Genomic DNA, 17,277 nt, shown 5'->3' with positions numbered 1-17,277 from the left:
AGTAAATAGGTGACTAAACTGTGGTAAAATCTGGAGGAATAAACCATACATTCTCAATGGGGATTATATCACCCACAAGGGGGAACAGTTTGAGTGGCGGCATCTTAGCTATTACAATGGTCTGTGGTCCTCCAAAGAACCACATAGTACATAAACAGTTATCTCTGGTATGAAAGTTTCCCTTGGGAAGTTAGGGGAAAAAAAATTGCTAAAAGGGCTGCTGGGGCAAAGGAATGAAAATAGCAAAAAGTGTTTGATAAATAATGATATGAAACCCATTCATTTAAGATTTGAAGCCATATACTTTGTTTACTTAGAATTAACACTTCAGTAAAAGGCAAAACTTGGCTGAATTGGTAAATTTGCAAATGAAATTGTAATCCTAATGAGTCAGTAAATAATCTTCTAAATAGTGTCCTAATGATGTTGTAACATTAAAAAAACTGAAAAGAATTATACTTTAAAAAATTTAAAATACGTTATCACCGATTATTTTTATATTACTTTGGTCAAAGTAAATAAATGGTAAAACTTATGAGCAAAGTTACAGGTTTTTGATGTTTTATGTTTTAGTTACTGTATTCATTTTCAATTTCAGAAGGAGTAAAACATGGGGGAATTATTATCAAAATATTTTAAAATTCAACTTGGTAAAAAAAAAGTGTAGTAGAGTATATTAAAACATCCCTTCAAATAAACATGAGAATTAAAATAAACAGATTTATTTTGTATTTATCTTAATTATTGTTTAATACTTAATTTTTGATTATTATATTTTAAGTTCTAGGGTACATGTGCACAACGTGCAGGTTTGTTACATATGTATACATGTGCTATGTTGGTTTGCTGCTCCCATTAACTAGTCATTTACATTAGGTATCTCTCCTAATGCTATCCCTCCCCTATCCCTCCACCCCATGACAGGTCCCAGTGTGTGATGTTCCCCACCCTGTGTCCAAGTGTTCTCATTGTTCAATTCCCACCTACGAGTGAGAACATACAGTGTTTAGTTTTCTGTCCTTGCAATAGTTTGCTCATAATGATGGTTTCCAGCTTCATCCATGTCTCTACAAAGGACATGAACTCATCCTTTTTTATGGCTGCATAGTATTCCATGGTGGTTTTATACTTAATTTTTAAATCATAGTGATAATATTTGCAATTTCTGGTAGTGATATTCTTCAATAACAATTATTTTTATGCAGGTCATATGCTAATAAACAAGCAATTTAAGTTAGCAAAAGTCACAAACATTACAAATAACCAATTTAACTAAATGCAGCTAGATTAAAATAATATGTGGTCAATCTAATGCTCTGTAAAAATCAATGGCTATGTAAAATAAGCCTAAAGTCCTTTTAGAAACCTACTGTAAAATGAGACTTTCCTAAATTTGTCCTCTTCAAGTAAAACCTATTATACCGAAAACTTTATGTAAGAAAACATTGTTACTCTATGAGTTTTAGAATGCAAATCTAGTATCTGTTTTACACAATTACTTTTAACATAGCTATTCAACTAGTAAACTTACTTCAAAGATATTATTCATATTTTCACTATATTTGAAATTTATATGCTGATATATTTTCCATGCTAGTGAATGGATTTTTTTTAGAGTGAGAATTTCAAGCTACGCCATATTGGAAAATGGGTTGAAGGGAGTTAAAAAACAATAGGGTAGGCAGAGAATGTTACATAGACAATGACAAAGAATGGATGTCATCCGTTATTATATACAGAAGCTTATTTTCTCAAAAATGAGTTACTATGTCAATTTTATTGAAAAAACAAATGAATCTAAAGCATATTTAGTCACTTAAAAAAATCATTCTAATAAGAAGCAAGTTGAAATAGAAAACCACACTTCAGAAAACTCACATATGTGCATTTACATATATGTATGTGTGCATACTTATATTATGCAAATCAGCTACTACATAAAAGCTCACATCCTAGGTTTCATTGTACCATGTTAAAGGGAAAGGCTTTGGGCAATGCAAAATATTCTAGGAAAAGTATACCTTACTGTGATTTAGTTATGAACTTCATCTTGAAATAGTTGGAAACTGAGTATGTGTTGTACTTTTAAGATAAACCCATGTACCAAGCTATATTTAAAAATAGAAATAAATGACTATGATAGAGATGATTGTCCAAGAAGAAACAGGAACCTAGCTAGCTACCCTAGCTGCAGGGACACAGATACAGGCTGAATGGCATTAAACTTAAAGCTGAACTTGACTTCTGGCCATAAATCTCAATGCCACCCTCAAAGTGATACTCTGACTTTTCAAATGTGATTACAAAATTTAAATTTGTTTTCTCCTGTGTATTCACAATAATATTCTAAAACTCTGAAACATCATGGTCTCAGATTTAGCCCTAGTTACCTACTTTTTGGTATATCTTTAATAAGCTAGCATTTGTAAAACGATTGACGGAATTTGCTGGGGACAGCGGCAATTTTTACGTGAGAAGAGGTTCTGGTGGGTACATTAGTTATCAATACTTTCCTTTAGAATGTCCCATGAAGAATTTTCTCTTGAATTGTGATTTCAACCTCCAAGATAAACCCTGTGATGAGAGAGATGTTGAATTACAAATTGTTCTGAGCATAATAATTCCCAACTCTAAAATTCAGTCTAAGATAAAACTTAATTTATGAAGTTTCCATTTATAAAAGGTTAGTTTGGGTCATTTTACATTCTAATGGGGAGGATAGAAAATAAATTATCAGACTATGTGGAGATTTTAACAATAGGAGTTACACATTTTTTAACAAAAAGTCATTGAATATTATGCTATTTGCACTACTTTGGGTTTTCATACATTCTTAAATCTCTTACAACTTTCTGTAAAACTAGTCCTTACCTTAATATATACATAAATCTGTCTGGATTTCCCCATTCTCTTTTCATTTCTTGGCTTCCAGCAGCTCTCCTTAAAATATGAATAAATTAATTACTTTTCTAATATTCGCTGCAGGTTATAAACACTTGTTTCAACAACAACCACAAATAGAGGTAAAATATGCTATGTTCTTTAATTCTTATCATAGACATAAATGCTGCCCAACTTACACCTACTTTGAGGCAAGAAATCTGTTAATTTTACAGCTTCAAACATGAATGATTCATGTCCAAATATGTTATAGAAACAGGCATGATCAGAGTCTGTGAATTTAAAATTTAGGTTTTTTAATCCTATTTTTAAATTACCTAGAATATACTAGCTAGTACACTATTTATATCATCTTCATTTACATGTTACAAAAGGGAGATATGTCCTCATTGTTAGGTATACAATATAATTAATTTATTGTATGAATGTGGAAACTTTATAAAGTAAAATTGTGTGTTATCAATATTTACTACTACAACAACCAGCATAAACCAGAACTTTTCTGGGAAAACAGGCATGCAGAGTCACCCTATTCACATTTTAAGTCAGCCAGATTTTCTGATTTATTCAGTCAGAAAGGACATTTTGTAAAAGGAAACTGGATAGCTCAAAGAATCTCTGGAAAGACCAGAGAAAACTAAGTTGGGTAGATGGACAGGAAAAAAAAATGGTACTCTAATCAGATTTGGCTGAAATTATGCCATAGCACCCATCTGCTGAGGATGGTGCTGCTAATGCTCAAACCTGTGGTAAACCAGATTGCGACATCGCCCCCCTCAGTCCTGGACCCTGAGAACAAGTATGCTGGAAACCATTGCCACTACTACGCTGGGAACTCCACATTCCTGCCATTGCTACTTCTAGTAGAGGTATCCTTCTATTCCTCTGCCCTAGTGTCACTAGTTCTCATTTCAAAATCCAGATATGTGAGTCCAATTGGCCAAGCCAAGTCATATGATTTCCTCTGGCCACCATGAGATCTGGAAAAATGACTAATATTTTCATCTTTTATAATAATTTATATGGTTTAACTTCAAACAAGACTTAAAAGGTGAGAAATTGATCAATATTAGGAATAAGATATTTCCCCATAAGAAAAGTGTACAACGAAGTATGATTTCTTGAGTTTCACACCAAAGCCTATTGTATTTTCACTGTTCAAGGAAGCTGCTCATATGTCATAATGCTTCTTCACAACCTAATAATTGCCGTAAGTGTAAGAAGAGCTAATTTTTAACTAATTAGAAAATATGTAGTTTATACTTTAATAATATTTATAAGGTATACAATACAATTAATTCAATGTATGAATGTGGAAACTTTATAAAGTAAAATTGTGTGTCACCAATATTTACTACTATAACAGCAAGCATAAACTAAAATTTTCTGAGAAAACAGGCATGCATGGTCATCCTACTCACATTATCCTTTGTCCTTGGATAATTCAAAATGTCCACAGGATTCGCATTTTTCATATTGATATCAAAATTAAATACTAGTATACAGTGCTTTACAGAAATCTTTAAAAGGATGGTGTTGACCCTTTTTATTAGCCAGTTAGACACGTCACTTACATGATGTGATTTAATGGCCATTACTGGAAGATATCCACCTCTGTTAAATGTATCTCTCTACCTAGTCTGCAATAGTGCATGTGATTATATCTTTAGAGATTTATTCTGGTTTTGCATTTTACATTTTTTTCACACAGTAGGCATTATATGATATGTTTGTATCTTGTCTGCATGTGTGTGCCTTTGTCTGTGTGATAGATAAATAAATAAATGAATGATTTTTAACATATTCCTTTCCTGGAAACTGATGAAACAGTATATGGGTATAGTACTTTTTTTTTTTTTTTTTTTTTTTTTTTTTTGACAGGGCAAGGAGTCTTGCTCTGTCACCCAGGCTGGAGTGCAGTGGTACAATCTCGGCTCACTGCAACCTTTGCCTCCCGGGTTTGAGCAAGTCTCCTGCCTCAGCCTCCCGAGCAGCTGGGACTACAGGTGTGCACCTCCACGCCTGCTAATTTTGTATTTTTAGTAGAGCCGGGGTTTCACCATATTGGCCAGGCTGGTCTTGAATTCCTGACATCATGATCCACCTGCCTCAGACTCCCAAAGTGCTGGGATCACAAGCATAAGCCACCACTCCCAGCCCAGAATATGGGTATAATATGTTTTTAAATGAAGCACTGATCATCGCCATCATATGAAACCTCTCAAAGAAACACATCAAATTTTGGTTTGAAATAAGTCCCAAGAGAAATACAATAATAAATACAACAAATATAATAATGTCACCAATGGGATAGAAAGAGAAATAAAGAGAAAAAAGTCTTTATTGGAAGAAAAGTAAGATAATTTAGCCCCTTTAAGATTGTGTCATGGCTCTGAAAGGATTAACAGAATAACAAATAATATTTTTATTTTTATACATTTTGTAAATCCAATCGATAACCTAGAGTTAACCTCACTGGGTCTTTAGATTAATTGTTTTTAGTAATTTATATTCACAACAGTTAATTTTATAATTTACTTCCTTTTTCAAAAACAGGAATACAGTCCTATCATTAGCATCATCATAAATTATTGGTTGTTGACCAGGTGCATTTTACTGTAATAACTCTTTGGGATATACAAAATGTATATCTCATTTTCTAGATAAAAAATTATAAATATATGCATGATAATACATGATAAGATATGTCAAGTGCTACCTAAATAATTCATATATTGCATCACTTTACCAAATCCCTGGTTTGTGAATTTACCTTGCCTCTGAGCCTTTTTACCCTTGTGATCTGTTCCACAAAGTTTATCACTATCTCACATACTACCTTATTTCTGCTGGAGTGTACATCATACCATATTTTGTGCCTGGTATGCTGCTAGGTGTTAGATATTAAAAGATAGAAAATCTTATCCCTCTCTTCAAGAATGTTATACTTTATTGAAAACTCAGTCTTTCAAATAAGTTATTTTTTTTAATTAAAAAAAGAACACAAAATTTAGTAGTTGTTCTGCTGAATACCTTAAGGAGAAATGCAGTGAAATGTATAGGTGGCTTTGTCTGGAAATGATCCAAAGAAGTGATATTAAACAAAAACATATCTTAAAAGTTGAAGAAAAATCACAAAGACAATGTACTCAATAAATAATCAGAAATTGAACTGTGTTTGCTCAAGTAAAGGGATAAGCATTGGCTTCACTTTAATCATACTGAACTGACTTGAAAATATGTTAGTGAGGTGCGGTGGCAAGCCTGTAATCCCAGCACTTTGGGAGGCTGAGGCGGATGGATCACCTGAGGTCAGAAGTTCGAGACCAGCCTGGCCAACATGGTGAAACCCCATCTGTACAAAAATACAAATATTACCCGGGCACAATGGCGGGTGCCTGTAATCCTAGCTACTTGAGCGGCTGAGGCAGGAGAATTGCTTGAACTCAGGAGGTGGAGGTTGCAGTGAGCTGAAATCATGCTTTTGCACTCCAGCCTGGGTGACAAAAGAAAAGAAAAAAGAAAATATTCTAAGTAATACTAGTGTTGGCAGAGGTTTAAGGAAATGGCAAATCTCATTTATTGCAGATGGAGTGTAAATTGCCAAAAATTTTGGGAACACAATTTGTCAATTTACATAAAATATGTTAATATTTTTCCTACCCTTTGACCTGGGAATTTACTGTGGTTTGGATATATGTCCCCTCTAAAACTCTTGTTGAAATTTTATCCCCAGTGAGGCGGTACTGAGAGGTGGGGCCTTTAAGAGATGACAGGGTCATGAGGGCTCTGCCCTTATGAATGAATTAATCCATTCATGGATTAATGGATTCATGGATTATCTCAGGAGTAGGACTAGTGGCTTAATAAGAAGATGACTTGAGCTAGCACATCAGTTCCCTGGACATGTGATACCTACATTGCCTCAGAAGTCTTCAGAGTTCCTGCCAGCAAGAAGGCCCTCACTATATGCATCCCCTTTGACCATGAACTCCTTGGCCTTCATAACAGTAGAAAATAAATTTATTTTACTTATATATTACTCCGTTTTAGGTATTATATTATACACAACACAAAACAGACTAAGAATTCTAATTCCGGGAACCTATAATAAGAAAATAAATGATGATGTTAACATTGATTTATGTTTAAGGTGGTTCTTTGCTGCATTATTTATGAGAGTAAAAATTCTAGAAAGAACTAAATATCCAATGGTAAAATTAGTCCTATGAATTATTTTGTGTCGTACAAGGAATTAAGTCTCTGATAGTAGAAGATGTTTAATAACATTAAAATTTTTCACAAATAAATGTTAAGTACAAAAAGCATGTTAAAAAGTATATGTATATTTTTACAGCACTAATCTCTGGATTTCAACTTTCTTTTTTGTTGTTTTCTGTGTTTCCTAAAACCTATGTAAATAATATGTATTTCATTATCTTACAATATAATACATACTTTGTAGGAAACACAGACTTTTTCTTCTGTGTGTGAGTATCTGCAAGATCTTGTGAACATATAGAAAATAGTAAAACAAGTGCTCAACAAGTATATACTTAAGCATCAATTAATATAATAAACAATTGTGGAAATATAGATCCTTCTCATATACTTGTAGTGTGTGTAGTATAGTGTGATATATAGCTAAGAGTATTACCCTTACTGGGCAAAACTTTGGTTGCCTTATTCATGTTAAATAACAAAAATAATAAATTAGAATTTCTGAATATATAAAATTATATTTTGATCAATATTCTTTCCAATAAGCCCAATATGAGATTTGTTACAAAAATGAGACTATATGAGAAACTCATAGCCAAACCTATGGCCCAAAGTAATAAAAAATATAAAGTGATATAAACATAGGACAGTGATACTTTAAGCCACAAAGTAAAACTGTACGTGCATTTTGATGTGTTTTACTGAGATTGCTATTTCTTTGATGAGAAATAAAAGTTGCTAAGTTTTAAAAAGCAATATACTATAAAAGAAATATTATAAAAATATTGTATTAACTTCACCTTCAGAAATTGTGTAATATCTTCATTATCGTAGCACCCAATTCCTAGAATATTACAATCTACAAAAATAAGATATGAAAATATGTGTGAGAATCTTACATTCTAAGCATATTTGTTTATAGGTACAATTCATTTATAAACCTGTCTTGTAGTTTACAATTATTATCTGAAGATGAAAAAAATCACAATGACCCCTTTATCTTATGACAGTAGTAGATTAAACTTAGGACCAATGAATTCTCTCCTACAGTGGTTATACTGTTTATTACTGGTTTCAAATCATAGTAAATATTAAATATGGTAACAATTATCCTGAGTTCAAATGTGAGAAGTCTAAGGAAGGCAAGAGACACTAGGTCTGTTGTAAAATCATTTTTAAAGTGTTTTGGATTCAGAAAAAAGCAACGTGAAGGGACCAAAAAAATCACAAACTATAATATATACTAGTATGTGTTAAATATACTAGTAAGGAAACTGATCCACAGAAAGCTTAACCAGGGTCATAAATGGCATTGTATATTAAGAACAAAGAGAGACTTAGTAGAGTAAAAGCTTAGCTCAGGAGTCTGTAGCTTTGTTACCATAACAAAGTCAAATGATATTTTTTAATCTTGGTCAATTAGTCAATGTTACTCAGCCTCAGTTTCCACATCCATAAAATAGGATCAAATTCACTATTAACCCACCAGTTATCTTTAGTTCTCTGCAATAAAAAGTATTGTGGATGAGGGAAGAGTAAAGATAGACTTCCTATATGTAATTTTGTATTTGTTAAATCAAAGTATTACTTTTACAGTTAAAAATTAGAACAGTAATTTTTAAAGTTATTGTGAAGATTAAATAAACTGGATAAAAAAAGTTAGTTATAAATTCTACTTTTTCATTTTAAAAATGTAGTGCACATATGGAAATATCTAGAAACTTGATGCCATTTTGGAAAAAATGGATAATTAACTGGCAAATTTCTTCTTAATCTGAAAAATTCTTTATTGAACAATCAACATACACCTTTTCTTGTTTGAGAGGAGAACTTGTTTGATGAAGAATAGAAATGTGTGAACATTTAATGACACAATTGAAGTCTTTCTGGTCACAGCCAGGAAATTAAACTATAGCCCTGAGCATATATTATCAATCATCATCATCATCTGGAATATCCTTTATCTCCAGCTAGTGAGATTATCTGTTGAGAGGCAAGGCAACTGAAGGAGTTCACTTGAGCTCAAATAGACAGCGTGGAACCCTTTTAAGAAAAATTCGTGCCTAAGAAATATTCCCCTAAGGTATTAGAAATGTTTAGATCACATATAAATCCCTAATATTTTTATTCTCCACCAATAAATTTATTGTTTAACTTGAATAGTTAGGCTTTGAAGTTGTAGGTGTGGTTTTCTAGACCGTTTTATGTCTCTAAAATATATTTATTATGAAAATATTATGATAGCTATTATAGAGGGTCCATTTCAATAGACTTACATGTGTACCTCTATATTTTGCTTGCAAGTTTGTATTGGAGATCTTCATATAGGCGGTATAATCTTAATCTTTTCTTCTCAGGTTTAGTTGCTCATCTGAGAACTACCACACTTTTTTCTTAGAGTGCAGAGATAAGAAATTATTTGAAGAGGATATAATTTAAAAAATTTTGTAAGATACCTAAATAGGAGAATCCTAACTGTAAATTTTCTATTGTGATTGGTGTGGTAAAAGGAAAGAAGAAATAAGGGATGAGAGAAAGATACAGAGTTTAAAGGGTGAAGAGGAGAATGAAATCTGAATACAAACTGTAGGTTATCTAAATTCATTTAAATCAACTTAAATATGTTCTTGGAGTCTCTTCACATAAAGATAATATTCTGTAAGTTGAAAAAAACTGGTAACCTTTTAAGGTTAAAAATGTGGATTTTAGATGATTGTCCTTTCTAAACAGCCAGCATTTTTCTGTTTTCCTTGAGTCTTGCCTACCCCTATCAATCACAGACACCATAAGGCAGATTTCCTTTCTCAGAGTGGTTTCTTGGGCCAAGATATTTTAGACCTGAGTCCTATTTAAGAAGAAACAGAAAAATTATTTCCTTCAGTTGAACTCCTCCACATCTGCAGTTCTCAACTGCATAGCATTTCTTTAGCATAATGGTTTCAAATTGATTAAGGTCTTTTTTTTCACTCTCTGCATGTGGTAATGGGTCAAATTAAATGAGAACAGAGTTATTTCAGAAGTGTATCAGGATGTCTAAAAAAGATCTCTCTAGTGTACACACGTGCACACACACAAACACACACATGCATGCACATACACACACACACTGAAATGTCTTCATCCCCACCTCCCTTCACTGAATTTCACCAGAGGAATACAACAAAAATATTTTGTCATATGAAAACATTGTATATAGATATGAAATTTTCTCCACCCACCTAGAAATTAGATTCTGACCCAGAAAAAAAAATCTTGTAAACATCTTTAAGACCTTCCCTAGCCTTGGGAATTTTCCCAACCCCGGTCCTTTCCCCCAAATTTTTACTCCCCATCTTTCTCAAAATACACGCTTCTTTGGACATTTGCTCTTTTGCACAAATTATTAGCAGGCTTGTTGCAGCTGTCCAACTTGCAAAAGACCTAATTAAAAAGGCAAGTGGTGTAAACATATCCTCTCTGCATAGAGTGAAGAAAGGGCCAAACAGTAACTCTATTTAAAAGACCTAAAAATTTCAAATCCTAAAATGATCTATAAATATTTTGGGACGTATTGATGTGAAAGGGTGTCGACTCTGAAAGGAAAAGTCAGCAAAACAGGCTTCACGGAAGCAGCATGTTCACGTTTTCTTCCATCCCAGAAGGTGATATTACTGGATTTTTATAAGCTCAGAGTTTGGAATCTGGTGTTTCCTTAACTGGAAAAAGCCTGAGCTTCGTGTTTCCCCAGCATCAGTGACCCAACAAGCATCTGCGCGAAGAGGAGCTGCCGGCTACCTGCAGAGAGCGTTCTCGCTGAGCTTTAGAGTTCAGAGATTTCTATCTCCTCCTCTCAAAATGCAACTGGTTATTTACTTGTAAACATTTAAATTAGTTCAAACTGATGTGAAAACTTTGTCAGTGGGGTGTGTGTGTGTGTGTGTGCGTGCGTGTAGTGTGCGCGCGCCTGCCTGTCAGTGGGTTTTTAACAGCACTCACAAATCATCTTGGGATTTTTCCCTGCCCCCTCTCCCTTCTTTTCCGGTTCTCAGTTAAAGCTTTCGGGACTGGAATCAAGGACTTCAGCATGCATTGTGTTTCACCCTCCAGAGTTAAATAACATTCAAGAAATATCAAAGAACCTAACTCTCAATGACCAAATTGACTAAATTTCTGCAAGTTTTAAAAAGTATATGCCTAATTTATATACCTTGCAAAAAAATTCATACTCAATTATGATATTATGTAACATATATGTTCCGAAAGCCACTTTGAACATACGAAAAGAAATGTTTCAAAGACATCAAATAGCGTAAAACACTGTGCCGCAGAGAAGGAAGAAATGCATTTAAAGAACCGATGAAAATGGCGTGCAGTATAATTACCTCAAATCGCTGTTCGCTTGACACCCTGACACTAATTTTATTCAAGCCATTGGGAAATAAATGTTTTAAAAGCACTCCTTTCCGAATGGTGGAGCTGGTGGGGTCTGTGAGCTCGTTAAGGAAAGGAAAGGGTAAAGTTTCCAGCACGCAAAAATAATCAAATAATCCATTTAAAATAAGCGTCTATGTAGATCGTCAGCCTTCTATGCCCACATTTTTAACGCTTGCCCTGTACGTGGATTGATTTTTTTTTCTTTCAGCATTCCCTAGCCAGATGGATTTTTGCTACTGCAGATCAGCAGAGGGTGTCAGATCTTTCAGAGTGCACCAGGCTGGAACGAGCAGAGCTTCTTAGCAACTCTCTTCTCCGCCCCCCTCCCCTCATTCTCGCGCTCTCTTCCTCCCTCAGAAAACTCGCCCCCCGCCCTCCGCCCCCCTCCACGTAATTCCGAAAGAGCAGAAGAAAGAGAAGGAGAACAGGAAAAGAAGAGCTACTAAGCGAGAGCGAGAGCACAGAAAAGAAAAAAAAAAAAAAGCCTTAAGAGGACCGAAGGGGAGGAAAGGAAGAGGATGGACAACCACAAAACGCAGCGATTGCGGAAATTTTCCAGCGCCATTGGCTGGGCAGCGTGAGTCCTTCGGTCGGGCGTGATTTCAGCACCGGGGGGACTGGACAGCACCTCGGGGGGACTTCTGGGTAACCCGCAACCACAGCAAGAACTCCACCAGCAGCCTCAACAACAGAAGCCGCGGAAAACCCTGCTTTGTATCAGAGAGGCAAGGTCAGTCCGACGCACAGCCATGCACAGGCAGTGCGCCTGTACTACGCTGCAAACCCTCTGCTTGTTTCTCTAACATGCACTTGCTTCTAATTACTAGCATTGTTTCATTTCTGATCAGTGAAGATCAGTAGATGAGATTCTGTAAGGGTGTACTTTTAATTTATATGTATATATTTAACTTCTTTTTCTGTTATTTTTAAAGGGTTGTGGGGGAGTGGGGTTTTTTTCCTACTTTTTTTTTTTTTTTTTTTTTTTTTTTTGCTTGCCTTGCACTACGTGCCTGGATAGTTTGTGGATATAATTATTGACTGGCGTCTGGGCTATTGCAGTGCGGGGGGGTTAGGGAGGAAGGAATCCACCCCCACCCCCCCAAACCCTTTTCTTCTCCTTTCCTGGCTTCGGACATTGGAGCACTAAATGAACTTGAATTGTGTCTGTGGCGAGCAGGATGGTCGCTGTTACTTTGTGATGAGATCGGGGATGAATTGCTCGCTTTAAAAATGCTGCTTTGGATTCTGTTGCTGGAGACGTCTCTTTGTTTTGCCGCTGGAAACGTTACAGGGGACGTTTGCAAAGAGAAGATCTGTTCCTGCAATGAGATAGAAGGGGACCTACACGTAGACTGTGAAAAAAAGGGCTTCACAAGTCTGCAGCGTTTCACTGCCCCGACTTCCCAGTTTTACCATTTATTTCTGCATGGCAATTCCCTCACTCGACTTTTCCCTAATGAGTTCGCTAACTTTTATAATGCGGTTAGTTTGCACATGGAAAACAATGGCTTGCATGAAATCGTTCCGGGGGCTTTTCTGGGGCTGCAGCTGGTGAAAAGGCTGCACATCAACAACAACAAGATCAAGTCTTTTCGAAAGCAGACTTTTCTGGGGCTGGACGATCTGGAATATCTCCAGGCTGATTTTAATTTATTACGAGATATAGACCCGGGGGCCTTCCAGGACTTGAACAAGCTGGAGGTGCTCATTTTAAATGACAATCTCATCAGCACCCTACCTGCCAACGTGTTCCAGTATGTGCCCATCACCCACCTCGACCTCCGGGGTAACAGGCTGAAAACGCTGCCCTATGAGGAGGTCTTGGAGCAAATCCCTGGTATTGCGGAGATCCTGCTAGAGGATAACCCTTGGGACTGCACCTGTGATCTGCTCTCCCTGAAAGAATGGCTGGAAAACATTCCCAAGAATGCCCTTATCGGCCGAGTGGTCTGCGAAGCCCCCACCAGACTGCAGGGTAAAGACCTCAATGAAACCACCGAACAGGACTTGTGTCCTTTGAAAAACCGAGTGGATTCTAGTCTCCCGGCGCCCCCTGCCCAAGAAGAGACCTTTGCTCCTGGACCCCTGCCAACTCCTTTCAAGACAAATGGGCAAGAGGATCATGCCACACCAGGGTCTGCTCCAAACGGAGGTACAAAGATCCCAGGCAACTGGCAGATCAAAATCAGACCCACAGCAGCGATAGCGACGGGTAGCGCCAGGAACAAACCCTTAGCTAACAGTTTACCCTGCCCTGGGGGCTGCAGCTGCGACCACATCCCAGGGTCGGGTTTAAAGATGAACTGCAACAACCGGAACGTGAGCAGCTTGGCTGATTTGAAGCCCAAGCTCTCTAACGTGCAGGAGCTTTTCCTACGAGATAACAAGATCCACAGCATCCGAAAATCGCACTTTGTGGATTACAAGAACCTCATTCTGTTGGATCTGGGCAACAATAACATCGCTACTGTAGAGAACAACACTTTCAAGAACCTTTTGGACCTCAGGTGGCTATACATGGATAGCAATTACCTGGACACGCTGTCCCGGGAGAAATTCGCGGGGCTGCAAAACCTAGAGTACCTGAACGTGGAGTACAACGCTATCCAGCTCATCCTCCCGGGCACTTTCAATGCCATGCCCAAACTGAGGATCCTCATTCTCAACAACAACCTGCTGAGGTCCCTGCCTGTGGACGTGTTCGCTGGGGTCTCGCTCTCTAAACTCAGCCTGCACAACAATTACTTCATGTACCTCCCGGTGGCAGGGGTGCTGGACCAGTTAACCTCCATCATCCAGATAGACCTCCACGGAAACCCCTGGGAGTGCTCCTGCACAATTGTGCCTTTCAAGCAATGGGCAGAACGCTTGGGTTCCGAAGTGCTGATGAGCGACCTCAAGTGTGAGACGCCGGTGAACTTCTTTAGAAAGGATTTCATGCTCCTCTCCAATGACGAGATCTGCCCTCAGCTGTACGCTAGGATCTCGCCCACGTTAACTTCGCACAGTAAAAACAGCACTGGGTTGGCGGAGACCGGGACGCACTCCAACTCCTACCTAGACACCAGCAGGGTGTCCATCTCGGTGTTGGTCCCGGGACTGCTGCTGGTGTTTGTCACCTCCGCCTTCACCGTGGTGGGCATGCTCGTGTTTATCCTGAGGAACCGAAAGCGGTCCAAGAGACGAGATGCCAACTCCTCCGCGTCCGAGATTAATTCCCTACAGACAGTCTGTGACTCTTCCTACTGGCACAATGGGCCTTACAACGCAGATGGGGCCCACAGAGTGTATGACTGTGGCTCTCACTCGCTCTCAGACTAAGACCCCAACCCCAATAGGGGAGGGCAGAGGGAAGGCGATACATCCTTCCCCACCGCAGGCACGCCGGGGGCTGGAGGGGCGTGTACCCAAATCCCCGCGCCATCAGCCTGGATGGGCATAAGTAGATAAATAACTGTGAGCTCGCACAACCGAAAGGGCCTGACCCCTTACTTAGCTCCCTCCTTGAAACAAAGAGCAGACTGTGGAGAGCTGGGAGAGCGCAGCCAGCTCGCTCTTTGCTGAGAGCCCCTTTTGACAGAAAGCCCAGCACGACCCTGCTGGAAGAACTGACAGTGCCCTCGCCCTCGGCCCTGGAGCCTGTGGGGTTGGATGCCGCGGTTCTATACATATATACATATATCCACATCTATATAGAGAGATAGATATCTATTTTTCCCCTGTGGATTAGCCCCGTGATGGCTCCCTGTTGGCTACGCAGGGATGGGCAGTTGCACGAAGGCATGAATGTATTGTAAATAAGTAACTTTGACTTCTGACAAAAAACAAAAAGTGCTGCATGGCTCGCATGGAATCCACGCGCTCCAGGGACTCTGCCCGCCCCCGCGACTGGAGACGGCATCTCGTTCACAGCACCCACCCTCTTACCTGATAAGTTCCATCGTATCAAACTTTCTATAAACAAAATACAGTATAATCAGAAAGTGCCATTTCGCCATTATTTGTGATCGGTAGGCAGTTCAGAGCATAAGTTAACTGTGAAAAAAAATGTAAAGGTTTTATTTAGGACATTTGCATGGCTAGTCATCAGTCCATTTTATGAGTTAACAATGTATTTTGTTGAGGGAAGTTTTTAGGGGTTGTTTTGGGTTCTTTTATTTTGATGGTGATGTTTTATTTTATTTTATTTTTTTCAGGGGGTCTTTTTTTTAATACATATCCAATAATGCCTTCCATCTGAATGTAAAATAAGTACCCATGATTTCTATTATAGTATCAGTGTAATTATTTAAAAAATGATTTTGAGGCAGTTAAGCATGACCAATTAATGTCACTCTAGTGCTTAGGCTGCGATCCTATGGTAGCAATTCTGTGCTGGTATAAATCTTACTTATAAAGTAGGAAAAGAGAACCGAGGAAGCACGTGAAACTTACTAATTCTATTCGAGGATTTTATAATGGCATATTTTTTCAGTATTAAAGCGAAAATGTTTTCAACTCTGGGTCCTTACCTTTTTCCAGCTTCATATTTGCAAGTGGTAAATTGGATTTGCGGTGGAAGAGACAGGGGAGGGAAACGGTTGGGGGTAGATCCCTTCCTGAGCTACATTAAGGCTCTTTCTCTAATCGCCTTACTTAGCTTTTTACCCTTTAAGCAGCTCCTCTTCCCTCGCCCCCACCCTCTACCCCACCCCCACCTTCGCTCAGACTTTACCGGCTTTCCCCAGTCCATAAAGGTCTTGCCCCAACACTCACCCCTTCTTTTTTTCCCCTCTCCAAATGCAGCAGTGAATCCCTTTATTAATACTGGAAATCCCTCTCTGCTGCTTTTGTTGGTGCTGCCCACACTGCAGATATATTAAGGATGTTAGGAGAGATTTGATTTAATTGACTCTGCCTAGATAGGTCTCATTAAACAGAGTGGAGATTTCATTGGTCAGCACTCCTCAATGAAAGACAGACCTAATGACTGGCATTTGAGATGCTGCTGGCATTTTGAATTCAACATCTGCTGAAAACGGTAAAACTAATTAGTGCCCACCCACCCTCCCCGCCCCAGCAACTGCATATTGAAATTTGTTAAAGCACTCATCTTTATGGAAATTAATCATTATCCTAAAGAAGTGTTTCTCTCCCATCATCCGGATTTCTGGTTGTGGCCCAGCAATTAACAAAAACAGCTTCAACTGTTCGAATTTTATGAACCAATGTAACTCTGGCCTCAATCATATTCCTCTGGGATTTCTAAACAGCAGTTAAGCTACAAAAAGCAAACAAAACCACACATATTGATGGAGTCTGCATTCCACCACATATCCACCCTTGAGAAGTATGTCAAAAGACTGCAGACTATAGATTTTTTTTAAATATAGGATTATAAATCAGCTAGTGAAAGACCTCAGAGCAGTTGTAAGTAGATCTGCCATCTAGAACTCATATTCTAAAGGGAAGTGATTTCTCAGAACAGTGATGTTCTGGAATATGTATTATTTATTTTAACACTTTTTTAATAAAATCTTTATTATAAACCATGACTATTCCTAAGGCCATTCATCATTTTCTCTTTTGATTCTTTTGTTTGTGGACTGCATTTCATGACAGTAAACCTGCAACCTACTCTCCTCTGACAGATATTATGGGTTGTTTTCTATTTATTAATTTCTTACAGGATGGCTTTATTCTTTTTACAGAAAGTACAACTGGGTTCTCGGTAAGCAATCAACAGATTTACTTGTGATGGAA

General features: G+C 37.7%; 1 protein-coding gene and 1 long non-coding RNA gene across 2 annotated transcripts; one reads left to right on the top strand and one right to left on the bottom strand.

The window, feature by feature from the left end:
• Nucleotides 1-1,758: 1,758 nt before the first annotated feature.
• On the bottom strand, nucleotides 1,759-3,074 carry LOC129136786 (uncharacterized). Its single transcript, XR_008538704.1, has 2 exons — nucleotides 2,872-3,074; nucleotides 1,759-2,574 (listed from the first exon to the last, which is right to left on the bottom strand). It is a non-coding gene; the product is annotated as an uncharacterized LOC129136786 (long non-coding RNA).
• An 8,560-nt stretch (nucleotides 3,075-11,634) lies between these two features.
• SLITRK1 (SLIT and NTRK like family member 1) lies at nucleotides 11,635-17,069 on the top strand. Its single transcript, XM_009427119.5, has 2 exons — nucleotides 11,635-12,265; nucleotides 12,713-17,069. Exon 2 carries the CDS (start codon nucleotides 12,766-12,768, stop codon nucleotides 14,854-14,856), a length of 2,091 nt encoding a protein of 696 aa, XP_009425394.1. The 5' UTR covers nucleotides 11,635-12,265; nucleotides 12,713-12,765; the 3' UTR covers nucleotides 14,857-17,069.
• Nucleotides 17,070-17,277: the final 208 nt, after the last annotated feature.

This window comes from Pan troglodytes, chromosome 14 (genome assembly GCF_028858775.2).
Source record: "Pan troglodytes isolate AG18354 chromosome 14, NHGRI_mPanTro3-v2.0_pri, whole genome shotgun sequence".
Classification (NCBI taxonomy): Eukaryota; Metazoa; Chordata; class Mammalia; order Primates; family Hominidae; genus Pan; species Pan troglodytes.
Note: the sequence above shows the minus strand (reverse complement) of the source record. Positions and strands in the feature narration are given on the sequence as shown.

What these genes read in the sequence shown, in the direction of transcription:
- SLITRK1 (XM_009427119.5), top strand. Translation starts at nt 12,766, where the DNA reads ATGCTGCTTTGGATTCTGTTGCTGGAGACGTCTCTTTGTTTTGCCGCT.